The 26,953-nt window shown below is 36.1% G+C and overlaps 1 protein-coding gene across 11 annotated transcripts in view; it reads left to right on the top strand.

The window, feature by feature from the left end:
• Positions 1 to 26,953, top strand: part of RNF111 (ring finger protein 111) — an 86,040-nt gene that overhangs the window by 20,859 nt on the left and 38,228 nt on the right. For 10 of the 11 annotated variants that reach the window (XM_036842699.1, XM_036842697.1, XM_036842700.1 and 7 more), the window contains one exon: positions 13,489 to 14,387. In XM_036842699.1, the coding sequence (XP_036698594.1) occupies positions 13,508 to 14,387 (880 nt within the window). In that variant the 5' untranslated portion in view covers positions 13,489 to 13,507. Of the gene's footprint in view, positions 1 to 13,175; positions 13,240 to 13,488; positions 14,388 to 26,953 lie in introns of all 11 variants that reach the window. The other variant, XM_036842691.1, reaches the window with a different exon arrangement.

Raw genomic sequence — 26,953 nt, 5'->3', positions numbered from 1 at the left:
TGTGGCCTTTCTGACAATTATTTTGAACCTTCGTAGAATCATTTTCCTTTAGGCTCTGTTCCCAAGAGTTGAAGTTGTTGGAAATCTGACTTCCAAATAAGTGGAGTATTTATTACTGCCTTACAGAAAGAGAAAAGGAGTTATTTCAACACCATGATAAAACCTGAAGAGTATTTTACGCAAGGGAATTATAAGTTACTGAATAACGAAAGATACCATATTTTTTTTTTCTTTCTTTTTTTTTTTTTTTTAGAGATTGGAGTTTTATTTTATTTATTTATTTATTTATTTTATTTTTGGCTGTGTTGGGTCCTCACTTCTGTGCGAGGGCCTTCCCTAGTTGCGGCAAGCGGGGGCCACTCTTCATCACGGTGCGCGGGCCTCTCACTATCGCGGCCTCTCTTGTTGCGGAGCACAGGCTCCAGACGCACAGGCTCAGTAGTTGTGGCTCACGGGCCCAGTCGCTCCGCGGCATGTGGGATCTTCCCAGACCAGGGCTCGAACCCGTGTCCCCTGCATTGGCAGGCAGATTCTCAACCACTGCGCCACCAGGGAAGCCCCCTAGATACCATATTTTAACACGAGTATTTTTTTGGGTGGGAGTATGAAGGTTTTTTTTTTTGTTTTTTGTTTTTTTCATTTAGGGGGTATGAAGTTTAAGGCCAAGTGTGATACCAGCAAGAAACAGCATTCATTCCAAAATGGCATAATTCTGTAGTGTTCTGCAGTTTGTGGTTCTAGCTCACTTGTTGAGCAGTGCTCTGAAAAAATGTAGACAGCTTCAGGGTCATATTTTGGTGTTTTGGCTCAAGTTTGGTCGATTCTGGGGATGCAGCCCTTGATTTGGTGAACAAGTTCTCCTTCCTTCACACCACCCTCCAACGCTAAAACCACCTTTTGCCCCCACCGCTGCAAAGCCTTCTCCCTGGTCTCTCTGCTTTCTCTCCAGCCTCTTGCTGTTAGCACCACCTTCAATCTAAACTGTGTTAAGCAGAAACATTATCCCTCACTTTTTGATGATTTGACTCTAGCTTAGTCTCTCCCTCTAAAAAACAAAACCAAAAAAAAAAAACCCATACCCCAAACATCAGAGTACTTAGATACTGTCATTCTTTGCCATGTCTCAGCATTGTTTGAAATGAAGGATTTTCTCTGCCTGGCATCACCTTCTGCATGCTTCATGGTTTGACTTAGATGTCACCTTCTATGTGAATCCTTTACCAGAGACACCACATGCTTTCTCCTTTGTGTTCTATAGAGAGTGCTTTTATTTATATCATTATTCATAGCATTTGTATTTGGGTCTTTTATGTTCTTTTTGTCATACTAAATTGTGAACTTCTTGAAAGATAAGACCCTATATCTTATTTATATCTCTGCCCACAGATCCATAAAGCCCTCATAGGTAGTGATTCTTGTGTGTCCACTTTAAGTTGGTTATTGCATTTGCCTTTGACATAGGCTTGTAGTTATTCTAGAACTAATTGAATAGCTAGGCATATACTGTATGAGTCAGAAATTTTCATCTTGACTTTTTCAGCCCACCATCATTTGGTTCCACCCTACCTATTTCAAATAGTATTTCCTGCTTCTCACAAGGATGTGCTCACTGCTTCGTTGAGGTTGTGACTCTTTGTGACTTCAAAGAGTCTTGCATAAGCCACAATTTTTATTTTTGTATTTTTGATTTTGATTTCTCCTTATTTCTTTAGCATCATTCAACATATGTGACTGTTGATTCGTAAGTAAAAGACCAAATCACTTAAAATTGTTAACAAAAATTAGTTCAAAATGTTAAATGTACTCTGGTAAAGATTTCAGATCTTATTTAGCAGTATGGTTTAATTCTACATTTAGCTCTTGCAGATTATTAAATTTTGATAAGAAATTAGGCAAGTTAAAGCAGATATCTTTCCACATATAAAAATATTGTCTTTATGTTGGCCTCTATCACTTTAAAAAAGAAAGAACTCTCAGTTCACTGAGTTCCAGTCTCCAAGGAAACCTGGATGCCACTTGAAGTTCAGTTTTGGAAACTGACAGTTTAAATAATAATAATCTCTTTTTTTTAAATTTATTTTAAATTTTATTTATTTTTGGCTGCGTTGGGTCTTCATTGCTGCACATGGGCTTTCTCTGGTTGTAGTGAGCAGGGGCTACACTTCGTTGCGGTGCGAGGGCTTCTCATTGCGGTGGCTTCTCTTGTTGCAGAGCACAGGCTCTAGCTGCGTGGGCTTCAGTAGTTGTAGCACGTGGGCTCAGTAGTTGTGGCTCGCGGGCTCTAGAGCGCAGGCTCAGTAGTTGTGGCGCACGGGCTTAGTTGCTCCGTGGCATGTGGGATCTTCCCGGACCAGGGCTCAAACGCGTGTCCCCTGCATTGGCAGGTGGATTCTTAACCACTGCGCCACCAGGGAAGCCCAATAATAATAATCTCTTAAGAGTAGTTTGTGAATTTGAAGCTTTTTGAAAGTTGGCAGATTGATTATTTGAAAAACTATCAAGAACGAAAGATTGTGGAGGTTTGTTTTCCTTGAACATTTTTTTGACTTTTTATGGACACTTTTCACTTAACTCAACTATAATAATTATTGTACTTTCATTGGTAAAGATTATTTGATGATAGATTATTACTTTCCAAGCATGAAAATTTCTTCATACAGATAAGTTCAGAAACAACGTGCCTAGGTAGACTAGTAGCAGTAACTAAAAAGCATAATCAACTCTCAAGTTTGACAACTTCATTCAGATTTGCTAACAATTAGATGCTATCAGTTTCTGCCCTATTCTCTCATTAAGCTGTCCAGGACTGGTGGTCATTTCTGGTCACTAAGGAGGAATTTTATGCTTAGCCAAGATTCTCATAAAAATCATACTATCATATATTTGACTTATATAGTAATCTGCTACTAACAAAGCTGTGTCCTAGTCCAGAGGAAAAATAAAGTATATTCAGTTCTTTTTTTTCACTCCTTTAAAAAATTCTTGTACTTTGATTTCAGAAGTGGCAAATGATCATTTTATAAAAAATCAAACCATGCAGAAATTTGTAACACCGAAGATAAATGCTCCTAACCCAGTGCACTAAGTCTCCACCTTACAGTTTCAGTCCCAAACTAAGTGTGTATTTTGCTGTATTGTCCCCATGCATGTATAAATATAAGTTGTTTTACAAAAAAGGGTCACATTATAACACTTATTTGCAACCTGCTTTAAAAAAATTATCAGTTTGTACAGAGCCTACCTCATTTTTAAAGGCTGCATAGCAGCTTATTTTATGCATATACCCTTAATTTTTAATTGAAGTATAGTTTATTTACCATATTTTATTGGTTTCAGGTGTACAACATAGTGGTTCAATATTTTTATAGATTATACTGCATTTAAAGTTATTATAAAATAATGGCTATATTTCCCTGTGTTGTATCCTTGTAGCTTGTTTATTTTATATGTAGTAGTTTGTTCCTCTTAACCCCCTACTCCTATCTTGCCCTCCCTCCTTCATTCTCCCCACTGGTAACCAGTAGTTTGTTGTCTATATCTGTGAGTCTATTTCTGTTTTGTTATATTCATTCATTTGTTTTATTTTTTAGATTCCACATATAAGTGATAACAAGAGTACCTAATTTTATCTTTGTTGTAAAAATTAATGCTTGATTTTAAAAAAGGAAAAAAAAAGTTTGAGTTCAAATTTTCCCTTTCACTTATACCTCCTCAGTTATACATATAACTGTATAGTTATTATTTTTAATTAAATGTTGAAATGTTTCAAAATTAATCAAATGTTTCAAAATTATTTGAAATTTTCAGTGAACAAAACGATGAGAAACTGGATGCAAACAGTATGAATTTGAATTAATCTTTACATTTATGTTTTCAGACTATTAAAAAAATATATGATGTTTTTAAAGGCCCAAGATGTCTATGGTGATGGTATTTATGTTTTATATTTTAAAAATTTGTATCTTCTAATTTGTAACAGAGCCAATTTGGAGTGTTTGCTCATTCAGAAATGAGGTGTCTCTCCACTTATGAGGATTGTGTTGTACAGTTTTGTAGTTTTCTGCATATAAGCCTTTTTTGGTTGATTCTTTCATATTTTCTTGATAGAATATATTTTATATAATAGATAATTAGCAATATCTTTATCTCTCATATTTCATGTTGTAATATAAATTCCAAAGTCCAGGCCAGAAATGTTAGATATTTGTGCATTGTACCCTATAATTTGTAATACTGCCTTACTAACTAGTTGATACTGACTGCCAGATACTCTTCAGGCTTGCCAGGATAGATACACCCTTCACTTTGCTACTGGCCCTGATAATAACACAATCATGACTAGAGCAGTAGACTCTCTATAATATATTGAACTCCACCCAGTTTGTACTCATAGGAGACCTAAATAGATGCTAGCTGTGTTTTTCTTTGATGACTAATACTTAGGGATTTTAGAGTACTTTAAACAAGATGAACAAGAAAATCATTAAGTTCATTGAGTAATAGAAACCTATTATTTGACAGATACTTAATTTCTCTTTTTCCAAAAGTATAATGTCTAGTATTAGAAATTAGGCAGCTGAAACATCCAACTCCCCAAACAAATCCTCCATAGTAAAGGAAAGTCTAGAATTATTCTCTTTCCTAGGTTTTGTGCGAAAGAATCTTAGGCCTTTATTTCTGTACTTTAAGGTTCTGCAGGAACAGTCGATTTTATGCCCTTCTTTGACTCTAAGGATTTCATTTATTTCTAGTTATAAGGGAAGGCCCTAAACATTGTATGCCTTATATGTGTAACTGTAGAAAAGGAATTAGTAACAGCCATTATGCCAGGCACTCTGATAGGTACTCTCATTTAACCCTTAAAGCACTTTTACGAGGTAGATACTGTTATTGTCCCAATTTTATAGAGGGGAAACAGTGTTAGTTTAAGTAATATGCCCTAGGTTACACAGATAGTCAGGGGTAGAGACTTGAACCCAGATCTTTTTAGTACACAAATGAATAACACTTACCTTTGCTTGACTATTTACTCCTTTTTGTCAGTGATCCCACTTAAATGTGGATAATCACCTTCCCTTTCACTCAGTATCCTTTGAGTGTTTTTTTTTCCATAATATTTTCCCAAAGTCCTTAGATTCACTATAGCTTTTTTGATTATTATTGTACTGTCTTTATTTTCTAGCTTCCTAGAATATTTTGGAGATAGAAGATTTCTTTTTTTGAAGTCTTCCTCTTGGTGGTTTGGTTAATCAGCTAGTTCTCTACCCTAAGTCATTTGAGGTCAAGTTTGTACTGGGATGGTGGGGCACAAAAATTCTGCATTCACAGAGTAAGCCTTCGATGAAATAATCAACCCATGGGAACTCTAAATGTAAACTGGGTGCTTTCTGTGCTTCTTGGTTCCTTTTTACCCTTTCAGGGGAGGTAGTGATCCTGGGCAGACCTCTCATAAGGCAACTTTGAGAGTCTGATAGTTCTAAACTCCATTGTACTGTACCTTCATTCCTTTTCATACCATGAGTAATAATGTCCAGAGCAACATGGAATGGAGGCTGGATATCCCATGTCCACTTCCTCTCAAGTCATTGTCTCTATGGATATCTGTTTAGGTTAAGGAGTAGAGTAAACATCTCTGGATTTAGGTCTCAATCCTTTCACTCTCCATGTAAATCCTTCTTAGTTCACTTACTTTGAAATGCAACCCTAAGACTGATCTGTGACTCTAGCAAATAATAGGATGGGTCCCTTTAATAGCAACACAGAGCCGTCCAGTGAGACTCCCTGTCCTTCCCTTTCTCTACTCAGAGGGTTTCAAGATTTTACTTGGAAAAATAAGGAGAAATTCTGAGCTGCTGAACAGAAAACTATGAACTACAGTATTCTAGAAGACTGTAGATAACAGAATTTTTGAAGGTGAAGAGAACTGGAATACTAGTTTCCCTTGTTTTATAGTTGAAGAAAATTTCCCATTAATTTTTGCATAATTGACATGATAGTAGTTGTTTCTTAAAGGTCCTGTGTGTCTCTTGTTAAATTTGATACTAGGTATTAAATCTTTTCACCTCTATAGTGAGTGGTATATTTTTGTTATTCTGTAATATTTTCTAACTAGCTACTGTTTATTTAAAGGAAAGTCATTGATTGTGGAGTATTATTTTGGTAAACATACATGTACCTGTCTGTCTTACTGTTTCCAGTGGTTTTCCTGTTCTCATCTGTTAATGTCATTTGCAAATAATGATAAAAAAATCACTTCATTTTTAAAATTTATGTCCATTCTCTTCTTTGAATGACTTGACTAGCCTTTCCAGAACAGTGTTATATAGTGATGAAAACCATTTTTTCTTCTTGATTTTAGTGAGAATGCCTATAGTGTTTCACCATTAACTATCAGTTGTTTTTCTTTTTTTTCCCCTTGAGTTGTGCAGGCCAAATAAAACATGTGTATGACTGAATCCAGCCAGTTCTCCGGTTTGAAGATTTATTTATTTATTTAAAATTTATTATTTATTTGTTTATTTGGCTGTGCTGGGCCTTAGTTGCAGCATGTGGGCTCTTTAGTTGCAGCATGCAGGGTCTTTAGTTGCAGCATGCAGGGTCTTTAGCTGCAGCATGCGAGATCTTTTAGTTGAGGCATGCGGGATCTAGTTCCCTCACCAGGGATTGAACCTGGGCCCCCTGCGTTGGGGGTGCGGGGTCTTAACCACTGGACTGCCAGGGAAGTCCCTGAAGATTTATTTTTTAACCTTGGACCTTGATGCCCTCAGAGACATTAAAAGTGGTCTCTACAGACTTTCTGGAAGATGCAACCACTATTTAATACTATTTAATACTATTTAATACTTACTACACATTGAGAAGCAGCAATGTAGATCAGGTTTGCCAATTTTATAGAGAAGAAAAATCTCTTATTTCCCTACTGTTCCCTTTTGAGATCAGTTTCTCTACTTTAAGGGCTTATTGGACTCCCAAATATAAGATAAATGTCTTCTGTCGTTCTAGAGCTTCTGTAACTGAAAATTGGGCCATGGTAAATGTTCAAGAAGTCTTAGACATAATTATTACATAATTTTGTTATTACTATTATTCTCATTCTTCATATTCTCCTCTTTCCTATCTAAGTGATTGGTATCATCATATTCTTAGTTACCCAAGCAAAAAATACAGCAGTCATTTTTTACTTTTATCCATACATTCTTTTACTGATTAATCCAATTTAAAAATATTCATTGAGTGCCTACTATGTGCCAGTCACCTGTGTGTTTTTTTTTTAACATCTTTATTGGAGTATAATTGCTTTACAATGTTGTGTTAGTTTCTGCTGTATAGCAAAGTGAATCAGCTATATGTATATATATATCCTCATATCTCCTCCCTCTTGAGCCTCCCTCCCACCCTCCCTATCCCACCCCTCTAGGTGGTCACAAAGCACTGAGCTGATCTCCCTGTGCTATGCAGCTGCTTCCCAGTCACCTGTTTTAATTAGTACAAGTCAGGCAGTGAATAGGACAGACAAGGTTTCTGCTTTCTTTGAACTTCCATTCTAGTGAGGGAACTTGTACAATGTACAGTAAATAATGAGATAATTTCATTTAATTGGCAAGTCAGTTACTTTACAGAAATCAGGATGTGATATAGAGTGGTGGGGAAAAGAGATTGGTTCTTTAAATGAAGTGTGTGTTAGTCCAGGTCCTCTGAGAAACAGATACCACAACAGGATTAAATGTGTAGGGATTTTTTTTTTGTGGTGGTGGTAAATTACACATAATATAAAATTTACTATTTTAACCATTTTTAAGTATATGGTTTGGCATTAAATACATTCACATTGCTGTACAACCATCATCACCATCCATGTCCAGAACTTTTTTGTACTTCCCAACCGAAACTCTGTACCCATGTAACACTAACTCCCCTTCCCCCTCCCCCTAGTCCCTGGCAACCACCATTCTACTTTCTGTCTTTATGAATTTGACTACTCTATGTACCTTATATAAGTGGACTCATACTATTTGACCTTTTGTGACTGGCTTATTTCACTTAATATAATGTCCTCAAGGTCCGTTCATGTTGTAGCATGTGTCAGAATTTCCTTCTTTTTTTTTTAAACTTTTTTTTTTAGAGCAGTTATAAGTTTACAATAAAATTGAAAGGGAGGTTTAGAGATTCCTCATATACTTTCTGCCCCCACGTATGCATAGACTTACCCATTATCAATATGTCATCAAAAGATACTTTTTTTTTTTTTAACCAAGGATGAACATAAATTGACCCATCGTAATCACTCAAAGCTTCATGGTTTACCTTAGGGTTCACTCTCGGTGTTGTACCTTCTGTGGGTTTAGACAAATGCATAATGGCATATAGTCATCATCATAATATCGAAGTATTTTCACTGCCCTAAAAATCCTCTGTGGTCTACCTATTCATTGTTCCCCCTCTCCCAGCCCCTGCCCTTGCCCTGCCACCACTGATCTGCAGCCACTGATTGTCTCCATAGTTTTACCTTTTCCAGAATGTTAAATAGTTGAAATCATACACAATGTAGCCTTTTCAGGTTGGCTTCTTTCACTTAATAATAATGCATTTAAGGTTCTTCCATGTCTTTTCATCAATTGATAGCTTCTTTCTTTTTAGCACTGAATAATATTCCATTGTTTGGATAAACCACAGTTTATCCGTTCACCTCCTGAAGGACATCTTGGTTCCAAGTTTTGTCAATTATGAATAAAGCTGCTGTAAACCTACGTGCGCAGGTTTTTGTGTGGATTCCTTCCTAAATTTCTAAAGCTGAATATTCATTGTATGTGTACCACGTTTTGTTTATCCATTCATCTGTCATTGGACACGTAGGTTGCTTCCACCTTTTGGCTATTGTGAATAATGCTGCTATGAACGTGTGTGCGCAAATATCTGTTCAAGTCCCTGCTTTCTTTTAGGTATATACCCAGAAATGGAATTGCTAGATCCTACACTAATTCTGTGTTAATTGTTTTAGGAATTGCCGTACCCTTTTCCAGAGCACCATTTTATGTTCCCACCATCAGTGCATAAGGGTTCCAGTTTTTGTGCATCCTTACTGACTCTTGCTATTTTGGTTTTTTTTTGATAATAGCCTTCCTAATGGGTGTGAAGTGGTATCTCTTATTTTTGACTTACACTTCCGTAATGGTTAGTGAAGTCATTGAGCATATTTTCATGTGCTTATTGTCACATGTGCTTATTTCATGTGCTTATTGTATATCTTCTTTGGAGAAATGACTATTCAAGTCCTTAGTTAATTTTTAATTGGGTTGTTTGTTTTTTGTTGTTGTTGAGTTCCAGGAGTTCTTTATATATTCTTCATACTGATCCCTTATCTGGTGTATGATTTACAAACATTTTCTCCTATTCTGTAGATTGCCTTTTCACTCTGTTGGTACTGTTCTTTCTTACTAATGAAATTTTCATTATTCGGAATATGTAAAGTATACTGTCTATATTATCTAGCTATAAGTAGTGGTTTTTATAAAGTATTTAAATAATAGGAAAGTATTCTGTCAGGCACTTGATTTAATATTCTTAAACTGGCACAAAGTCAAATAAATATCAGTGAAAGAGAAAAGGTTTAAAACATGCCTGTGCCACAAATATTAATTTTTTCCATGTAATTATATGAAAGAAAATAAACAGCAAACATATTTCTAGTTAATTTTCTGAAAACCTCTAAAACTTTTGTAGAAAATTCAAAATTATCTTATACATTTCTTTTAAAGTCTTGTTCCTTTAGAGTTCTGTAAAATTAATTATTTAAAAAATTCAAAATTTAAACTATTGTGTTAATCATAAAAAAGTATATTTACCTTTGGTAGTGAAGGTTCATACTAATAATAGTGACTGTTTCTAAACTGTATTACAGTTTAGAAGTACAGTTCCTGAAAGTTGTATTGGTAATCTTAATGGGTTTTTACCCCCCTTATTAAGCTTATACCCTCATATAAGCTTAATTTATAATGTAAATTGCCAAATCCTAACCCTAATTTTTAGTTCTGAAAGTTAGCCTTTTTAGCTGTTGTGCTTTTTTCATGCAAGATTTACTAGTTGTGTATCCTAAACTATTGTCTGTCAGGAGTAATTGGTATGCTGCTGTTATAGCAATAAAATGATTGGATCAAACCAGCACGAAGAGGGACTAGTGTTATGATTTCAGTATTGAAACACTGTATAATATCAAACCATTCATAATGTGGCCAAGGAGACAGATATATCTAGTGCAAACTTGCCTCCTTTGTAAATTAGGTCAGCCAATAATTTTTACAGAAATAAAAGACTAGATCATGATTTTATCAAATAGCAAATAGTTCAGAACATTCTTTAGTGATCCTTTGTGTTAATCTTGGTGCTTTTTTAGTTAAAAAAATATAGTATTGGTATTTATTTCTTTACATGACCTTGCTCCTCTTCTTTTTCTTAGTTCAAAATAGAGCATACATTTGTACTCCCCTGGTGGGAACATCTCAGGAAATATGGGATGTTAATATTGCATCTAAGGACTGCATGACAACGCAGAGAACAGTTACTGGTATACAAATGCACATACCAAACACCACACTATACACCACCATTCTCCCTTACTCCCTCCCCGCCTTGAATGGGGCAGACAATTCACCAAAAACCAGAGCAGAGTTAACCATAAAGAGTTCATTATTTTGGCTTTGGGGCATAAACTGATGGAAAAGAAATTGAGTTTAGTAAATTATGCTATGAATCACTTCTTTGTAAATTCACTTATGGATTCCTGGTCTCATAATTTATCTGTTCTTTTGGCAAGTTTTTATTGCCTCTCAGGATCTCCATTACCAAGGCCCAGAGGGTGACTTAGTAATTAAGGATGAGGAGTCTAAGACACCTTTTTTCTTCAGCATATAAAGACTATTTCCTCAGAGATCCAACTCAGCACAGCTCTTGGGAGACATGACTTCTGGAAGAACCCCAGATTTTTTCAAATGACATGATTTTTTTTGATGTGAATCAAAAGAGGGGTCCATAATTATCTGATACCCAGATAATTATGATACTTTACATCTTGACTTTTTGGCAACAGCTTTATCGAGATATAATTCACATACCATACAAGTCTCTCTTTAAGTGTACTGAACTCAGTGGTTTTCATAGTATTCACTGAGTTGAACAACCATCAGAGGAATCTTAAAATATGTGGGTTTTTTGACCTTTTTTTAAACTTAGCATGGTGTTTTTGAGGTTCGTATCATGTTGTAACGTGAATCAGTACTTCATTTCTTTTGATTACTAAGTATTAATCCATTTTGTGGATTTATTTATTCATCAGTTGATGGACATTTATGTTGTTTACACTTTTTGGCTCTTATGAGTGGCTCTAATGGTGTTATGAATATTTGTGTATAAATTTTTGTGTGGATGTATGTTTTCATTTCTCTTGGGTGTATACCTTGGAGTGGAAGTGCTGGAACATGTGATAACTCTGTGTTTAATCTTTTGAGGAACTGCCAAACTACTTTCCCAAAGTGTATACACCATTTTACATTCCCACCAGCAATGTATGAGGGTTCCAATTTCTTTACTTCCTTGCCAGCACTTGCTGTTATCTGTATTTTTTATTATAGCTATCCTAGTGGGACCAGCTTAAATCTTGAATCACATATACCTGTGCCTTATCGTTGTGGCCTGTTTTTTCTTGCGTTTAATTATGGTGATCCTTGTGTGACTGGCCGCCTCTTACAGTTGCTAATTGCTCTACCCATGTGTTCACCCATCTTTTTGTTCCTCCTTTACTGCGGATCCAGACAGGGCTTGATGACTGATCTTGGATACACCAGCAACCTGCCCTTGAAGAAGATAGAGGTTTTAATAGCTTCGTATAGAAATAGGTTGTTTCATTTTTTAATTACTGTCATCTGTTCATCTATTTGATAATAGTTATATACTAAAATATATACCTGTGAAGTTGTTTATTACTGTAACTGTCATTTGTGGAGAAGAAAAAACTTGCTACTAAATAACTTTTTTTCCTCTCTTTTTCAGAAGTGGTTTACAAAGTGCATGTTAAGTACAAAACTATGGTGTTAGATGTTACCTTAATGGTTACAACTCTTGGTGGGTGGAGTGACTGGAAGGGGATTTCTGGAGTGCTGGTTATCTTATGTTTCTTGATATTGGAGCTAGTTACATAGATGTGTGAGAATTCACCGAGCTATAGACTTAGAGTACATGTGTCTTTGTTATACTTCAATAAAAACTTAAGTTAAAATCGTTAACATTGTTTAAATCATTTTTAGCACTAGTAAAGGTTTTCATTTGTCATATTAACTACCTTTTAAATAAGTATATTCCATTTTGAGTCATTATATTTACTACCTTAAATTATCACCATTCTTGTATGTACATTGCGTTGATGTAGATGCTATAATTTCAAGTCCCCTTGTTCAGCTGCTCATAATTTCAGAGATTTAATGATTTAGATTCTTAGATTAGCTGTAGAAAGTTTGATTTTATGTTCTGCTGTGTTGCTTTAACTGAATGATCTTCAGCAGCTCAGTTTTGGCTCTGGTCTTTCTGTATGTATCTAAAACTTTATGAAATGCAGTAGTTGTGCCTACTGTCTATTGGTGAGTTCAGGTTCTCATTAGAGACTAGAGTAGTATGAAGGAAAGAACTATGAAAGAGAAGCTATATATATATATATTTTTTTAATTAATTAATTTATTTATTCCTGGCTGTGCTGGGTCTTCGCTTCTGTGTGAGGGCTTTCTCTAGCTGTGGCGAGCGGGGGCCACTCTTCATCGCGGTGCACAGGCCTCTCACCATCGCGGCCTCTCTTGTTGCGGAGCACAGGCTCCAGACGTGCAGGCTCAGCAGCTGTGGCTCACGGGCCCAGCTGCTCCGCGGCATGTGGGATCCTCTCAGACCAGGGCTCGAACCCGTGTCCCCTGCATTGACAGGCAGACTCTCAACCACTGCGCCACCAGGGAAGCCCCAGAAGCTATATTTATATTAGTTCATTGTTTATAGTAATCCATCTAACATAGTAACCATATAGATGTATAGAAAGTATTTGATGTAATTATCACTTTAAAATGTGATACCAGGAGAAAACCAGTATTGACTAATCAAAGTCTTTTGAATTCTAATCCTTTTATCTATTTTTACTATCATAGGTTTTGGAGAAATTGTTTGATTTTGACCAAATATGTTATGCTGCTGAAGTTAGGAAGATACACAGTAAGATCAGTTTTTTGGTTAATAGAAGTTCTGAAGTAGGCTTATGTTATGTAATCTTTATTTCTAAAAATTGGGTTTATGGGTAAGAGGTATCAGAGAAAAATGACTCATTACAGCCATTTTATATTCTGATGAGGAAAAGGCAATTCTGCCCTATTACAGGGATATTTTCAGTGGAATCTGAGAACTGTTTAAACAGTATAATAAAACACATTAACCATCTTCTTAATATCTTATTGTGTCTTCTAGGCCTTCCTTAAAGTTTCCCATGTCTCAATGGACTCCTGAATATAACAAGCTCTATACCTTAAAAGTGGATATGAAGAGTGAGATTCCTTCTGATGCACCAAAGACACAGGAAAGTCTGAAAGGGATCCTCTTGCATCCAGAGCCCATTGGGGCAGCCAAAAGTTTTCCTGCAGGAGTTGAGATGATTAATAGTAAAGTGGGGAATGAATTCCCACATTTGTGTGATGATTCTCAAAAACAAGAGAAGGACATGAATGGTAACCAACAAGAGCAAGAAAAAAGTGTTGTTGTGAGGAAAAAACGCAAAAGCCAGCAGGCTGGCCCTTCATACATGCAAAATTGTGCTAAAGAGAACCAGGGAATATTAGGATTGAGACAACACCTAGAAACACCAAGTGATGAAGATAACGATTCCTCTTTTAGTGATTGTCTTTCTTCTCCTTCATCTAGTCTACATTTTGGAGACTCTGATACTGTGACTTCAGATGAGGATAAAGAAGTCTCTGTAAGACATTCCCAGGCAATTTTGAGTGCTAAAAGTAGAACTCATAGTGCACGGTCCCATAAGTGGCCTCGGACTGAGACAGAATCTGTTTCAGGATTGTTAATGAAAAGACCCTGTTTTCATAGCAGTTCATTAAGGAGACTTCCATGCAGAAAGAGATTTGTGAAAAATAATTCCTCCCAGAGGACACAGAAACAAAAAGAGAGGATATTAATGCAGAGGAAAAAACGAGAAGTGTTAGCCCGAAGAAAATATGCATTGCTCCCCAGTTCTAGTAGTTCTAGTGAGAATGACCTCAGCAGTGAATCCTCTTCCAGCTCATCAACTGAAGGAGAAGAAGATTTGTTTGTTTCTACCAGTGAAAACCACCAAAACAATCCAACTGTTCCCTCAGGTAAAAATTTTGTTTCTTAAGTTTAGTATAGCATGGAGGCTATTGCATTGTGTTTGTGCTTATTTTCTTCTACATTTTAGTGATTTCATTGTATTTAGAAGGAATATGAGGCTCTATTAACTTTTATTTTTAAGCCATATAAATAAATTACCAACTGTAATATTAAACCATGACCCCAATTCTAAGATACAAATTTTTAAAATATCTAAAATTTTAAATAGAAAATTTAAAATTTTTCTGGCAAAAATAAAGCAAGAGGTTTTTTTTTTTTTAAAGGAATTCCTTTTTTATTTTTATCATTTATTTATTTATTTATTTTTAGCTGTGTTGGGTCTTCGTTTCTGTGCAAGGGCTTTCTCTAGTTACGGCAAGCGGGGACCACTCTTCATCGCGGTGCACGGGCCTCTCACTATCACGGCCTCTCTTGTCGCGGAGCACAGGCTCCAGATGCGCAAGCTCAGTAGTTGTGGCTCACGGGCCCAGTTGCTCTTCGGCATGTGGGATCTTCCCAGACCAGGGCTCGAACCCACATCCCCTGCATTGGCAGGCAGACTCTCAACCACTGCGCCACCAGGGAAGCCCCAAAGCAAGAGGTTTTATTGGGGTTTTTTTTTTTTGTGTGAAAAAGTTTTTATTTTATACATAATCAGATTATATTTTGTGAGTTGTTGATTTATGGTACAGTTTTTTTTCCCATAGTGCTTCTTTAGTACGTTTAACTTTTGAGTGCCTTTTCAGATAGCTATGTGATGGATTTCTTTCACATTCAACTACAGTAAGAACAATTCTAGTCACTAAAAAAAGACACTTATTTTTCCTTTAAGTACTCTATTCTTACTGTTTACTTTTCCTTTGTCATGTTCTCTATAACGGAAAAATAAATTCAAGCATTTGAGAGGTAGCTTTTATTCTAATACTGGAACACAAACTTTTAGTCCTGACGGTGCTCAGTAGAGCCTATGATTAATCAGTTAAAAATGAATCGATAGATGATTAGCTTGAGTGCACCCCTCACCACAGTAAATGTTATATTTAACTAGAATAAGTTCATGTACAGTCTCTGAAGTGTATGTTCCATATAAACCATTTTTACAGTTTGTTGTAATTTAAGGTAATTTGTTGAAGTGAGCATTGAGGAGTGAAGTCTGAACTGAGGTAAAAGATTAATTTCTTGTGAAAGTGTAAGGAAAGTGGGGTTGGGAGAGCTTTTTAAACGGCTAAGGTAATGGTTTCCAATTACTGACACAGAGCTTTCCTAGTCTTTGCCTGATGTCCTGCCTGTTGAGGACAAAGCCTACTTACTAGTCTCCTGTGCAGATATGCCATTTCTCCCTCTTCTCTCCTTCTATATGGGTCCCTTCCTTTTCCAAGACACCCTTTCCTCTTCGACGTTTATTTTTCTATTCTTGCCAGAACCCTGAAATCAGCAACTTTGTTCTTAATTTTAGTCTTAGCTATGGTTAGTTCATTTTTTTTAACCTACCCAAATATTTGTTTTAAAAAGAGTTAATTGAGATCACCTGCAGCTGAAAGGAGGTTACAGCACCCATTCCCTGAGGTTTCTTGAGAAAGAGGGAGGTGAGAATAGGAATTGTCTTGCTTAATTGTCACATTTCACATTTTTCTCAGGTAATTAGAATGTGAAGACTCTAGTTTGGGGAGTAGGAGCAGCAGACTCCAATTTCTGCTTGAAATTAGTGAGGCAGGATGGTTGGTGATGTAAAGCAGAAATTCTAAGGAACGGATATTTGTAGGAAGCATGAGAATAGAGTAAATATAGGCCTGGATCTGTGTTTTTATCTAGGAAGAAAGGAGTTCATATGTCCTCAAGTAGTCAAGATAAATGCAAACTCTGTAATTCATTTTTAAATCTTGTTTAGTACTAATTGTAGCACGTGGGTTTTTTAACTGTCTCTCTTGGAAGAATTACATTATTTTCAGGCATTATCCTTGTTTGTCTCCGGAAACACAAATCCAAAAGTTGAAGCCAAGTACTCCTGATGTTTTCTGGTTCCTAGACCAGTGTTTTAAACTAGCTTTTTGGTTTTTTTTTTAAAAACATCTTTATTGGAGTATAATTGCTTTACAAGGGTGTGTTAGTTTCTGCTTTATAACAAATGAATCAGCTATACATATACATATATCCCCATATCTCCTCCCTCTTGCGTCTCCCTCCCACCCTCCCTATAAACTAGTTTTTAATAATAACATTCACTTGGTGTGGAATTTTAAAAGTACCAAGAAAGTATAAAATAAAAAGTAGAAGTTTACCTCTTCTTCTTAGGTCCCAGTCTTACTACCCAGGAGTGATCAGTTAGCAGTTTCTTCTTATCTCCTGCAGAAAATGTGAAAGTATATGTAAATATAAATAAATAATGTGGGTTTTAAAAATATCAGTATGTATAGTTATCTCTTTTTTTTTTTTAATTTATTTTATTTTTGGCTGTGTTGGGTCTTCGTTTCTGTGCGAGGGCTTTCTCTAGTTGTGGCAAGTGGGGGCCACTCTTCATCATGGTGTGCGGACCTCTCACTGTCGCGGCCTCTCTTGTTGCGGAGCACAGGCTCCAGACGCGCAGGCTCAGTAGTTGTGGCTCACGGGCCTAGTTGCTCCGCGGCGTGTGGGATTTTCCCAGACCAGGGCTCGAACCCATGTCCCCCGCATTAGCAGGCAGATTCCCAACCACTGCGCCACCAGGGAAGCCCCTAGTTATCTCATTTTTTAAAAACAGATGCAAAGTATCCCCTGTGCATGGATGTTCCATAATTTATTTAACCAACTTCTGTTGATGAATATTTGCCACATTCATTAGCATTCAGCCTTCTACACGCATTTTTTGCACATCCAGGCAAGCATATCTTAAGGAATAATTTTTAAAAGTATATCACAGGGTATATGCATTATAAAATTTGCTAGCAGCTGTTGCCAGAATGTCCTCCAAGGAATTTGCCTCAAGTTCCTTTACTACCCAACAGTGGATGATGTCATGATAGTAAAAATACCCAGTATTTGGGTATTTACTCTGTGCTGGTAATGTTCTAAGTGTTCTAAGTGTTTTATTTAATCCTCCCAACACTCCTATGAGGTGGATTCTGTCATTATCACCTTCATATCACAGACAAAGCATTTAGAAAACCATTTTAGAATGATTTAAATTCAGAATAAACAAGTATTGATGGGACTTAGCTGTACTGTCTAAACTTAAGTATTGATGGGACTTAGCTGTATTGTCTAAAAATTTTAGTGCTCTCAAAAAGTTGACTTCCTTAGATTCTTAAGAGATAGGGTTTTCTTCTAGATACATTTCTAGTGCTGGCTTTCTGACTCCAAGTCTAGTATGTTTTAGTGTGTGTTAAGAATTAGAAGAGGATTGGAATGACTCAAAGTTTAATTAGATTTATCTACTGAACTTTAGTAATTTGATTTGTAATATGGATGGATAGTAACAAGCTACTGGGACAACTTTTTCATACACTATCCATCAGTACTTATTGGCTATTACTGTAGTGAATTGATGGAAAGAATGTTTTACATGTTAAGTATTTTGTTGTACCTTCAAACTCTCTAAGGCAAAACAGTTGTAGATAATTAATGGGTTTTGGCAGATTAACTAAGAATTAGTTACTTAAGTCAGTACTTTACATTATAACAAATATTGGTTCATTTGTTGTAATCAGTAGATCTCTGTGTAGTCCCGATTTGCCTCTTGCTTCATTATTGTCTTTTAAATTTATTAGAGCTCTCTATTCAAGCCTAGAAAGCCAAAATGACACACAACTTGAGTTGTTGGACATTGGGTTATTCCTGTTTGCCAGTTGGGTAGAAAAATTATACATCCTGTTTTGGTCCCTATAATATTTGCCAAGAACTTAAGATGTTTTAAAATAACCCAATATCAGCTAAGTTTCAAAGTGGGCTATTCAGTGTGCCTTCTCTGAACTGCTGCTTAAATTTTTATTTTATAGTGCTGTAGCCTTTGGTTTCCCAATTAATTGTGCGTTTGAGGACCTCCTTATTAACTTTTTTTTTTTTATATATAGCTACTTTATTTATTTACTTATTTATTTACTTTTTTGGCTATGTTGGGTCTTCGTTTCGTGCGAGGGCTTTCTCTAGTTGCGGCAAGCGGGGCCACTCCTCATCGCGGTGCGGGGGCCTCTCACTATCGCGGCCCCTCCGGTTGTGGGGCACAGGTTCCAGACGCGCAGGCTCAGTAGTTGTGGCTCACGGGCCCAGTTGCTCCGCGGCACGTGGGATCCTCCCAGACCAGGGCCCGAACCCGCGTCCCCCGCATTAGCAGGCAGATTCTCAACCACTGCGCCACCAGGGAAGCCCTATTAACTTTTAAATTAAGTATTTATAGATTATATTTCCTCCAGACTTGAAGGAAATGTAAATACCGTATATGCCCCCAAATAAGAGAGCTAGAATATGTCAGTCCCATTTTCCTACTGAGGAGAAAAAAAAGTTTTGACTGTCTTGAAATATACACTTTTAGGGCTGTAGTTAAAATAGTCAGCTTAAAAGTAAATTACTAATTTATTTGCATATATAAAATGTTGAATAAATGTCAGTTTAGAAATATTGCTTATTGTTACCCAGATTTTCTGATCACAGTTTTATTCACACAGGCACCTTAGACTTTGGTGACTTGGTAATTGCTAGAACCACTTTTTAAGTCATTAGACAGTTTTGAAGATCATATTATCCTCATCTTTGTGTGAGACGTAGCACTTGCGGACTCCCATGAGTTACGCTGTCACTGGAAATTTTATCCCAAACTACAGATACCATTTTCCCTTGTATTATGACTGGGAAATCCCTATTTCACAGGGGTTTTTTTTGTTTTTATCCAACAGCTATATATTCATATTTTCTGACTGCACTCCATACCGTATTGACCTAAGAGTTTTACAAGTTTGCTTAAGATGTTCAACCCTTGGAATTGTAAAGTCCTAACACTAGGAATTATATGTAAATCCGTGAATAATTATTTTTTTCCTTTTCTAAAAATAACATTGATAGAGTTTTTGTTGTTATTTTATTATTTTTATATGGGAATTTTCACATATTTTTAATATAAAAATATATAAGTATACAATGAACTTCCACATATTCATAATCTAACGTCAGTTTTCAGCATTCTGCCATTCTTATTTCATCGCTCACCCCTCACTTTTTGTTTTTTTAGTGGAGAATTTCAGAACAATTTCTGACATCATACCATTTAATTTGTTTTATATACTACATCTTTCCTGCAAACTGGTGGATCTAAAAGCTTGATTAGATTCAGCAACTCTTCCTTGGTGGTGCTGTGTACTTTCTGTTGCATCGCATGTTAAAATTGATTAGAGGTTTCAGATGGTGTCATCCTGATCCTTCCACCATAAAGTTCCCAATCAACATTTCATGTAATACTTTCAGCAGCTTTGATGATCTTGCCTAGATCCATTATTTCATTAGGGGTTGCAAAATGCTGACTTTCTATCATTCTGTTACATTTATGAACAGAGGTTATTTTATAAGGAAGAATTCTCCTTGCATCAGCTAATTGTTTACTCTGAAATGAAGGTCATACAGTAAATGTAAGATGAATGCTTGAGTCTTTACCTTCATTTACCACTTTTCAGAATAAACTTCAGCAATATTCAGAGAGGTTTTTCATTTTCAATTATCATTTTGAACTCATGGATTTTAGCATAGTTGATGTGTTGCAGTCTTTTTATTCTTTTTGATGTTCAAATAGTTTCATCTTTGGCCAGTGGGAACATCTTCAAGTTGCTTTGTGTCCTTTTTTTTTTTTTTTAAATTTTATTTATTTTTGTCTGGGTTGGGTCTTCGTTGCTGCGCACGGGCTTTCTCTAGTTGCGGCAAGTGGGGGCTACTCTTCATTGCTGTGCGTGGACTTCTCATTGTGGTGGCTTCTCTTGTTGCGGAGCATGGGCTCTAGGCGCGCAGGCTTCAGTAGTTGCAGCACGCGGGCTCAGTAGCTGTGGCTCACGGGCTCTAGAGCGCAGGCTCAGTAGTTGTGGCACACGGGCTTAGTTGCTCCACGGCACGTAGGATCTTCCTGGACCAGGGCTCGAACCCGTGTCCCCTGCATTGGCAGGCGGGTTCTTAACCACTGCGCCACAAGGGAAGTCCCTGGCTTGTGTCCTTTTGATGCCACTCCAGTAGTCTTTGATAACTTCCTTACTCTCTGATGTAACAAGATAGTCCAGATTCATCCTTTACATTTCCTGTTCCAAACCTGGAACCAGTCATTCCAAGTACTCCTGATTTCCTTTTATTGAGAAGTGATAGTTAGAAGCTATCCACTGGGAACGAAAGTGCTCATTGTTCTACTGGGTTATCATTGCTTTTTGTCTTTCTTAATGGACAGAGTTAGGAATGTAAATATTTTAGAAAGATAAATCATTAATTCATGTGACTATTTCCATTGAAAATTTAGGATTAGGGTTTTTATGTAAGCTTGTGTTTTATTTTTGGATCTCTTTCCTCTTACATTGAAAATCTGGATTCTTAACAATATTAACAATTACTTTTTTATTCTATACAAACTATAAATACATAGACATAAGTGAACACTCATAAATGAATGTAAATGAAAATCTTTACAATTATTACTAACAGTAATTCTATTGAATATAATAAAAAATTTTTCTGTGTGGTTCCTTTTTTGCCCTTGGCTTGTTTTCTGTGTGGTTATTCCACCAATTTAATATGCATTTAGGATCATTTGTTTTGTGGTTGTTGCAAGGTGTTTTGTTTTGTTTTTTAAGAGATTTGTAAAAATTTTTTAGTTTTGCTTTTTAATTATGTGAAATATTTACCTGTTTCCAAAGTCAAAACTTTTAAACAAGATATATTCATTGAGGTCTAGTTTTCCACCTCTGCTCTCTCTTCCTATCTTTTTCTCCCTAATAGATAATCATTTTTCACTAGTTTCTGTTTTAGTTTGTTGTTCCATTTTTTTCTCTTCAAAAATATTAGGGCTTCCCTGGTGGCACAGTGGTTAAGAATCCGCCTGCCAGTGCAGGGGACACGGGTTCAAGCCCTGGTCCGGGAAGATCCCACATGCTGCGGAGCAACTAAGCCCGTGTGCCACAACTACTGAGCCCGCGTGCCACAACTACTGAAGCCTGCACACCGAGAGCCCGTGCGCCACAACTACTGAGCCCACGTTCCACAACTACTGAGCCCGCGTGCCACAACTACTGAAGCCCGCGCACCGAGAGCCGAGCTCCGCAACAAGAGAAGCCACTGCAATGCAACTAGAGAAAGCCCGCACGCAGCAATGAAGACCCAACACATACAAAAATAAAATAAATAAAATAAATTTATTAAAAAAATTATCAAATATATATATGTGTGTGTGTGTATATATATATATATATATACACATACACACACACATACATACATCCTCCCCTTATCTTACTCAAAACATATCTCTTTTTTTCACTTAACAATGTATACAGTTGTTAGAGTATAGAGAGATAATAGAGGAATAAAAGTTTATATATGATGAGATATAAAGGATATATAGGCTTTCATTCCTCTATTCATTCTTTTTCATTCCTCTTTTATTTTTTCCACAAGTCCACAGTACTCCATTGTATAGTTACACCCTAATTTGTTCAACTAGTCCCCTATCGATGAACAGTTTGCAGACTTTTACTATTATGAATAGCATTGCAATGAATAGGTTTTTGTATATGTCATTTAATAGTTTTTGCCATTGTGTCTTTGGGATAGAATTCTAGGAGGGGATTGTTGAGTCAAAGATAAAAGAGTATGTTATTTTAAAAATATGGCCAGATTTCTCTATGAGGATCGCAACCATTTTGGGTCCATCAGCAGTGTGTGAAAGTACCTATTTTCCCAAAGCCTTTCAAGCAGAATTAGTTGTCAGATTTTAATTTTTGGCCCATCTGAGAGGCAAGAAATAGTATGTCAGTACATTTTTAATTTGTATTTTTTATGACTAATGTTTGTGTCTTTTCATATATTTAAAGGTCATTTGCATTTCTTATGATCAATCTGTTCATTTCATTTGCCTGTTTTTCTGTCGGAATGTTGGTCTTCATTCTTGCATCCATTTTTAGAAGTTTTTTATATATTAGAGGTATACATCCTATATAACACATTTTCCTCAAGTTGGTCATTAGTTTTTTGACTCTGCACTACTTCTTTACCTTGCCAAACTTTTTTTGGATTAGTCACATTTATTGACCTTTACTGTTCCTGGATTTTTGAATCATAATTAGGTAAGTTTTTCCCACTCCAAGTTTATAAGGAAGCTAACCCGTTTCCCCCCTAGCCCTTGTATTGTTTAACTATTTTTTTTTTAAACGTATAAAGCACAGATCTATTTGATGTTTGTCCTCATGTACAGTGTGAAGAATGGATCCTTTTTGTTTCATGTGGCTATCCAATTATCCCAAACAAATCATTAAAGACTTTCCTATTGACTTGAGTTGCCACCTTTGTCATATGTTAAATTTCCATAAGTATTTGGATCTATTTATGGAGCTTTCATACTGTTCCATTGGTTGGTCTGCCTGTCCACGCACTAGAAGCACACTGTTATAATTATAGACTCTTTCATGTCTTCCTGGTTATTCTTGCCTGTTTATTCTTCCAAGTGAACTTATAATCAACTTTTTATCTGAGTATGGTGGTAGTGGGGAGACACATGATGATATTTTTATTGGGATTGTATTTGTAGGCTAAATTAGGGTGAACTGACATCTTTAGGATTTTGGGTATTCCTCTTCCAGAGTATGGAATGTGTTTTCATTTACTGAAATCTAGTTGTTGTTTGTTTTTTTTTTTTTAATTTTTATTTATTTATTTATTTATGGCTGTGTTGGGTCTTCGTTTCTGTGCGAGGGCTTTCTCCAGTTGCAGCGAGCGGGGGCCACTCTTCATCGCGGTGCGTGGGCCTCTCACTGTCGCAGCCTCTCTTGTTGCGGAGCACAGGCTCCAGACGCGCAGGCTCAGTAGTTGTGGCTCACGGGCTCAGCTGCTCTGCGGCATGTGGGATCTTCCCAGACCAGGGCTCGAACCCGTGTCCCCTGCATTGGCAGGCAGATTCTCAACCACTGCGCCACCAGGGAAGCCCTGAAATCTAGTTTTGTATCTTTTTTTTTTTAATAAATTTATTTATTTTATTTATTTATTTTTGGCCGTGTTGGGTCTTCATTGCTGTGCACGGGCTTTCTCTAGTTGCGGCGAGCGGAGGCTACTCTTTGTTGCAATGTGCGGGCTTCTTATTGCAGTGGCTTCTCTTGTTGTGGAGCACGGGCTCTAGGCGCATGGGCTTCAGTAGTTGTGGCACGCAGGCTCAGTAGTTGTGGCGCATGGGCTTAGTTGCTCCACGGCATGTGGGATCTTCCTGGACCAGAGACTGAACCCGTGTCCCCTGCATTGGCAGGCGGATTCTCAACCACTGTGCCACCAGGGAAGCCCCCTAGTTTTGTATCTTGCAGGGAATGTTTTACAGGTTTTTTGTTTTTTTTTTAACAGCTTCATTGAGGTATAATTTACCTACCATAAAATTCATCCATTTTAAGTATACAATTCAGTGATTTTTAGTAAATTCAGAGCTGTGCAGCCATTACTGCAGTACAGTTTCAGAACATTTCCATTAATCCCCAAAGATCCCATATCCCTGTTTGTTTATAGTTAATCCCTGTCCAACCCTCACTTCTGCATACAGCCTCTAATCTGTTGCTGTCTGTATAGACTCGCTTTTTCTGGACATTTCATATAAATGAAATCATACAATATGTGGTCTTTTGTGTCTGGCTTCTTTCACTTAGCATAGTGTTTTTGAGGTTCATCCATGTCGTAGCAGGTATCAGTACTTAGTTTCATTTCATTTTGTTTAATTTTAATTCTATTCTGTTCTATTTATTTTATTATTTAGTTCCTTTATAGTATTCCATTGTATGGATTTGTTTACCATTTGTCAGGTGATGGACATTTAATTGTTTTTAGTATTTGACGATTGTGAATAATGCTGCTATGAACCTTTGGGTACAGATTCTTTGTGTATGTATATGTTTTCATTTCTGTTCGATAGATACCCAGCAGAAGAGTCCCAAAGAAGAGTCAAAGCTGTTAAAACTTCAGTAACTTTTGTGACTGCAAAAGACAGGAGCAGTAGTGTAACAGGAAGATTCTTTTGATAGTAATTAGCACCAGCTTGTTGAGTAGTTACGGCATGGTGATATACTTCATGTAAAGAGCCTGAGTTTAGAATTGAAATTAGGTGTTAATTCCAAGTGTTGCTCATGTTTGCTTGACAAGTCGTTTAAACTTTTAAGTTTCAGTTTCTTCATGGAGCTAGACATGCAGAATATTATATGTGGGACAGAGTATGTGCTCACAAATTGGAAGCTGTTCTTATTATTGGTATCATACCAGACTTAAGGCACAGGGGGACCAGAATAATCAATGATTTTGGGGGGTTCTTGAAGACCTCTGTCAGAGAAACCATTGTTTTTGTTACCATTGTTACACTACCCAGGTTATTACATTTTATTTTTCTCATGATGTATTAATACATTATTGACAGGGGGATTTTTGCTGAAACTACGTCTCTAGTCAAAAATGTGTTAAAAAGTACAAGCAAAATAAGTAATCTTAGAAGAAATAGCTAAATCACCTGCAGTCCCATCACTCTCAGCTGCACTCAAGTCTCTCGTCCTGTAATATTTCTACATGTAAAAGACATGAAAATGAAATTTGCTCAATAAGAAGTGACCTATTCTCTTGATTTTTTAAAAGCTGTATTAAGGTTAACTTCATAATTTTAGGAATGTTTCCTATAAATTGTGTTTTAAATAATAGTCATTCTAAAGATGCCCAAATCTTGCCTAATTGTGATTATTATTTAGTTACATGATTTTTATGTATTATGTTCAAGTTATGCTTATAAAGATTCTTTTTAGAAAAATGATGTTTAAACAATAGAGTAACAGTGCCTAAATGAGTTATTTATATAACTTTTAGTTATACAATCTCTGTGTTCATAAAAAATTATATAAATTGAATTTTAATGCATTAGCAAAGCTAGCTTTGTATCATTTATCATTGGAACTTCAAAATGTTACATTTATATTTGACTTTGCATAACTGTGTAAAAGGTGTTTAATAATGTTAGGTGATTTTTTTTACAGGCTTGTAAAGAAATTTCATGTATACATATATGGAGAAAAATCACTAATAAAGCTGATATATAGATGTAGCTTTTCTCCATGTAAAGTGGCAATGTCCATTTGGTGGGTTAAAATAAGAGAGGTTTTTTTTAAAAAAAAAAATCCATGGTCTTTTATTTTTATATATAATGCTTTTAGTTTTAAATATATGATTGCCTGTGTACTCTTACCTTAAGCTGCATCGTGTATGTGATTTTGAAGAATTAGAAAAGTAATTTGGAAATTGAATCGATAATATTATTTTAAATAGCCACTGAGTGCTGCTATTTTGTTTTTCTCTGCCTATAAGATATTTATGCTGTTAAAAATACATTTGACCTGAACGTGTGTATGTGTGTAATCTTTAGAACTTAGAAACTACTTTAAAAATTTGCACATCTCATAATTTTTAAATCTTAGTTTTTTTCTATTTAATGGATAGAACAATTTGCAAGTATTCCAAAATAGAAATATTATGGAATATTTTTAAAATAACTATTTCTCCGATCAGATCATATTTTATTGCCTCTGTGATTTACCAGTGCCTTCTTTGTTATCCTCTTTGGAGTATCAGAGAGCATGTTATAGATCTTTGTCATGGGCTTGTAACCTTCTCCAGATACTGGCCAGCTTTTGAAGTAGTGCAGATATTTGATGATGTAGAGGTATATTCGAGATGAAATTCCAGGTTGTCTAGGAATGGTGCCTCGGGTGAAGGAATGTAGACTGCGTAAATTCCACAGCGAGAAGAAAGTTGAGCCATTTGTTGTCATTGTGCTAAGCAAGAGTTCTGTAAGAGTTGGGTAAAAGTGAATATACGGTATCAATGGAATACCACCGTACTAGTAGAAAATGTAATGAAAAAAGGGAGCATGTTTACAAGAGCAGCAAAGAGAATAAAGAGTCTAAGAATAATCTCAATAGGAGTATATTTAGCTTCTATGAAGAAAATTATGTAGCTTTATAGAGAGTTACAATTATAATCAAACCAAACCCTCAGTTTTTCTCCAGGTTTATAAATATGATATTGGTAGATGGCAAGATATGTTCTTGGATGAAAGTATGTATATTGTAGAGATATCAGGGCTTTGTTAGTGATGCTTAATGCCAATCCAGTCCAAATCTCAAGAATTTTTCTCTCCCCTTGATTTTATAATCCTGAAGAATAATTAGGAAAACCTGAATCTACTAAGTATCAAAATAGAATTATTCCAGTCTTTTCAACAAATAGTGTTGGGACAGTTATGGCTCTACATGCTAAAAAGGTGAATTTAGACCTTTTATATCATGTCAGACACAGAAACTAACAAAATGGATCACAGACCTAAATGTAAGAGCTAAATTATACAACTTCTAGAAGA

This window comes from Balaenoptera musculus, chromosome 2 (assembly GCF_009873245.2).
Source record: "Balaenoptera musculus isolate JJ_BM4_2016_0621 chromosome 2, mBalMus1.pri.v3, whole genome shotgun sequence".
Classification (NCBI taxonomy): domain Eukaryota; kingdom Metazoa; phylum Chordata; class Mammalia; order Artiodactyla; family Balaenopteridae; genus Balaenoptera; species Balaenoptera musculus.
The sequence above is the reverse complement of the archived record's forward strand: the minus strand, read 5'-3'. Positions and strand labels throughout refer to the sequence as shown.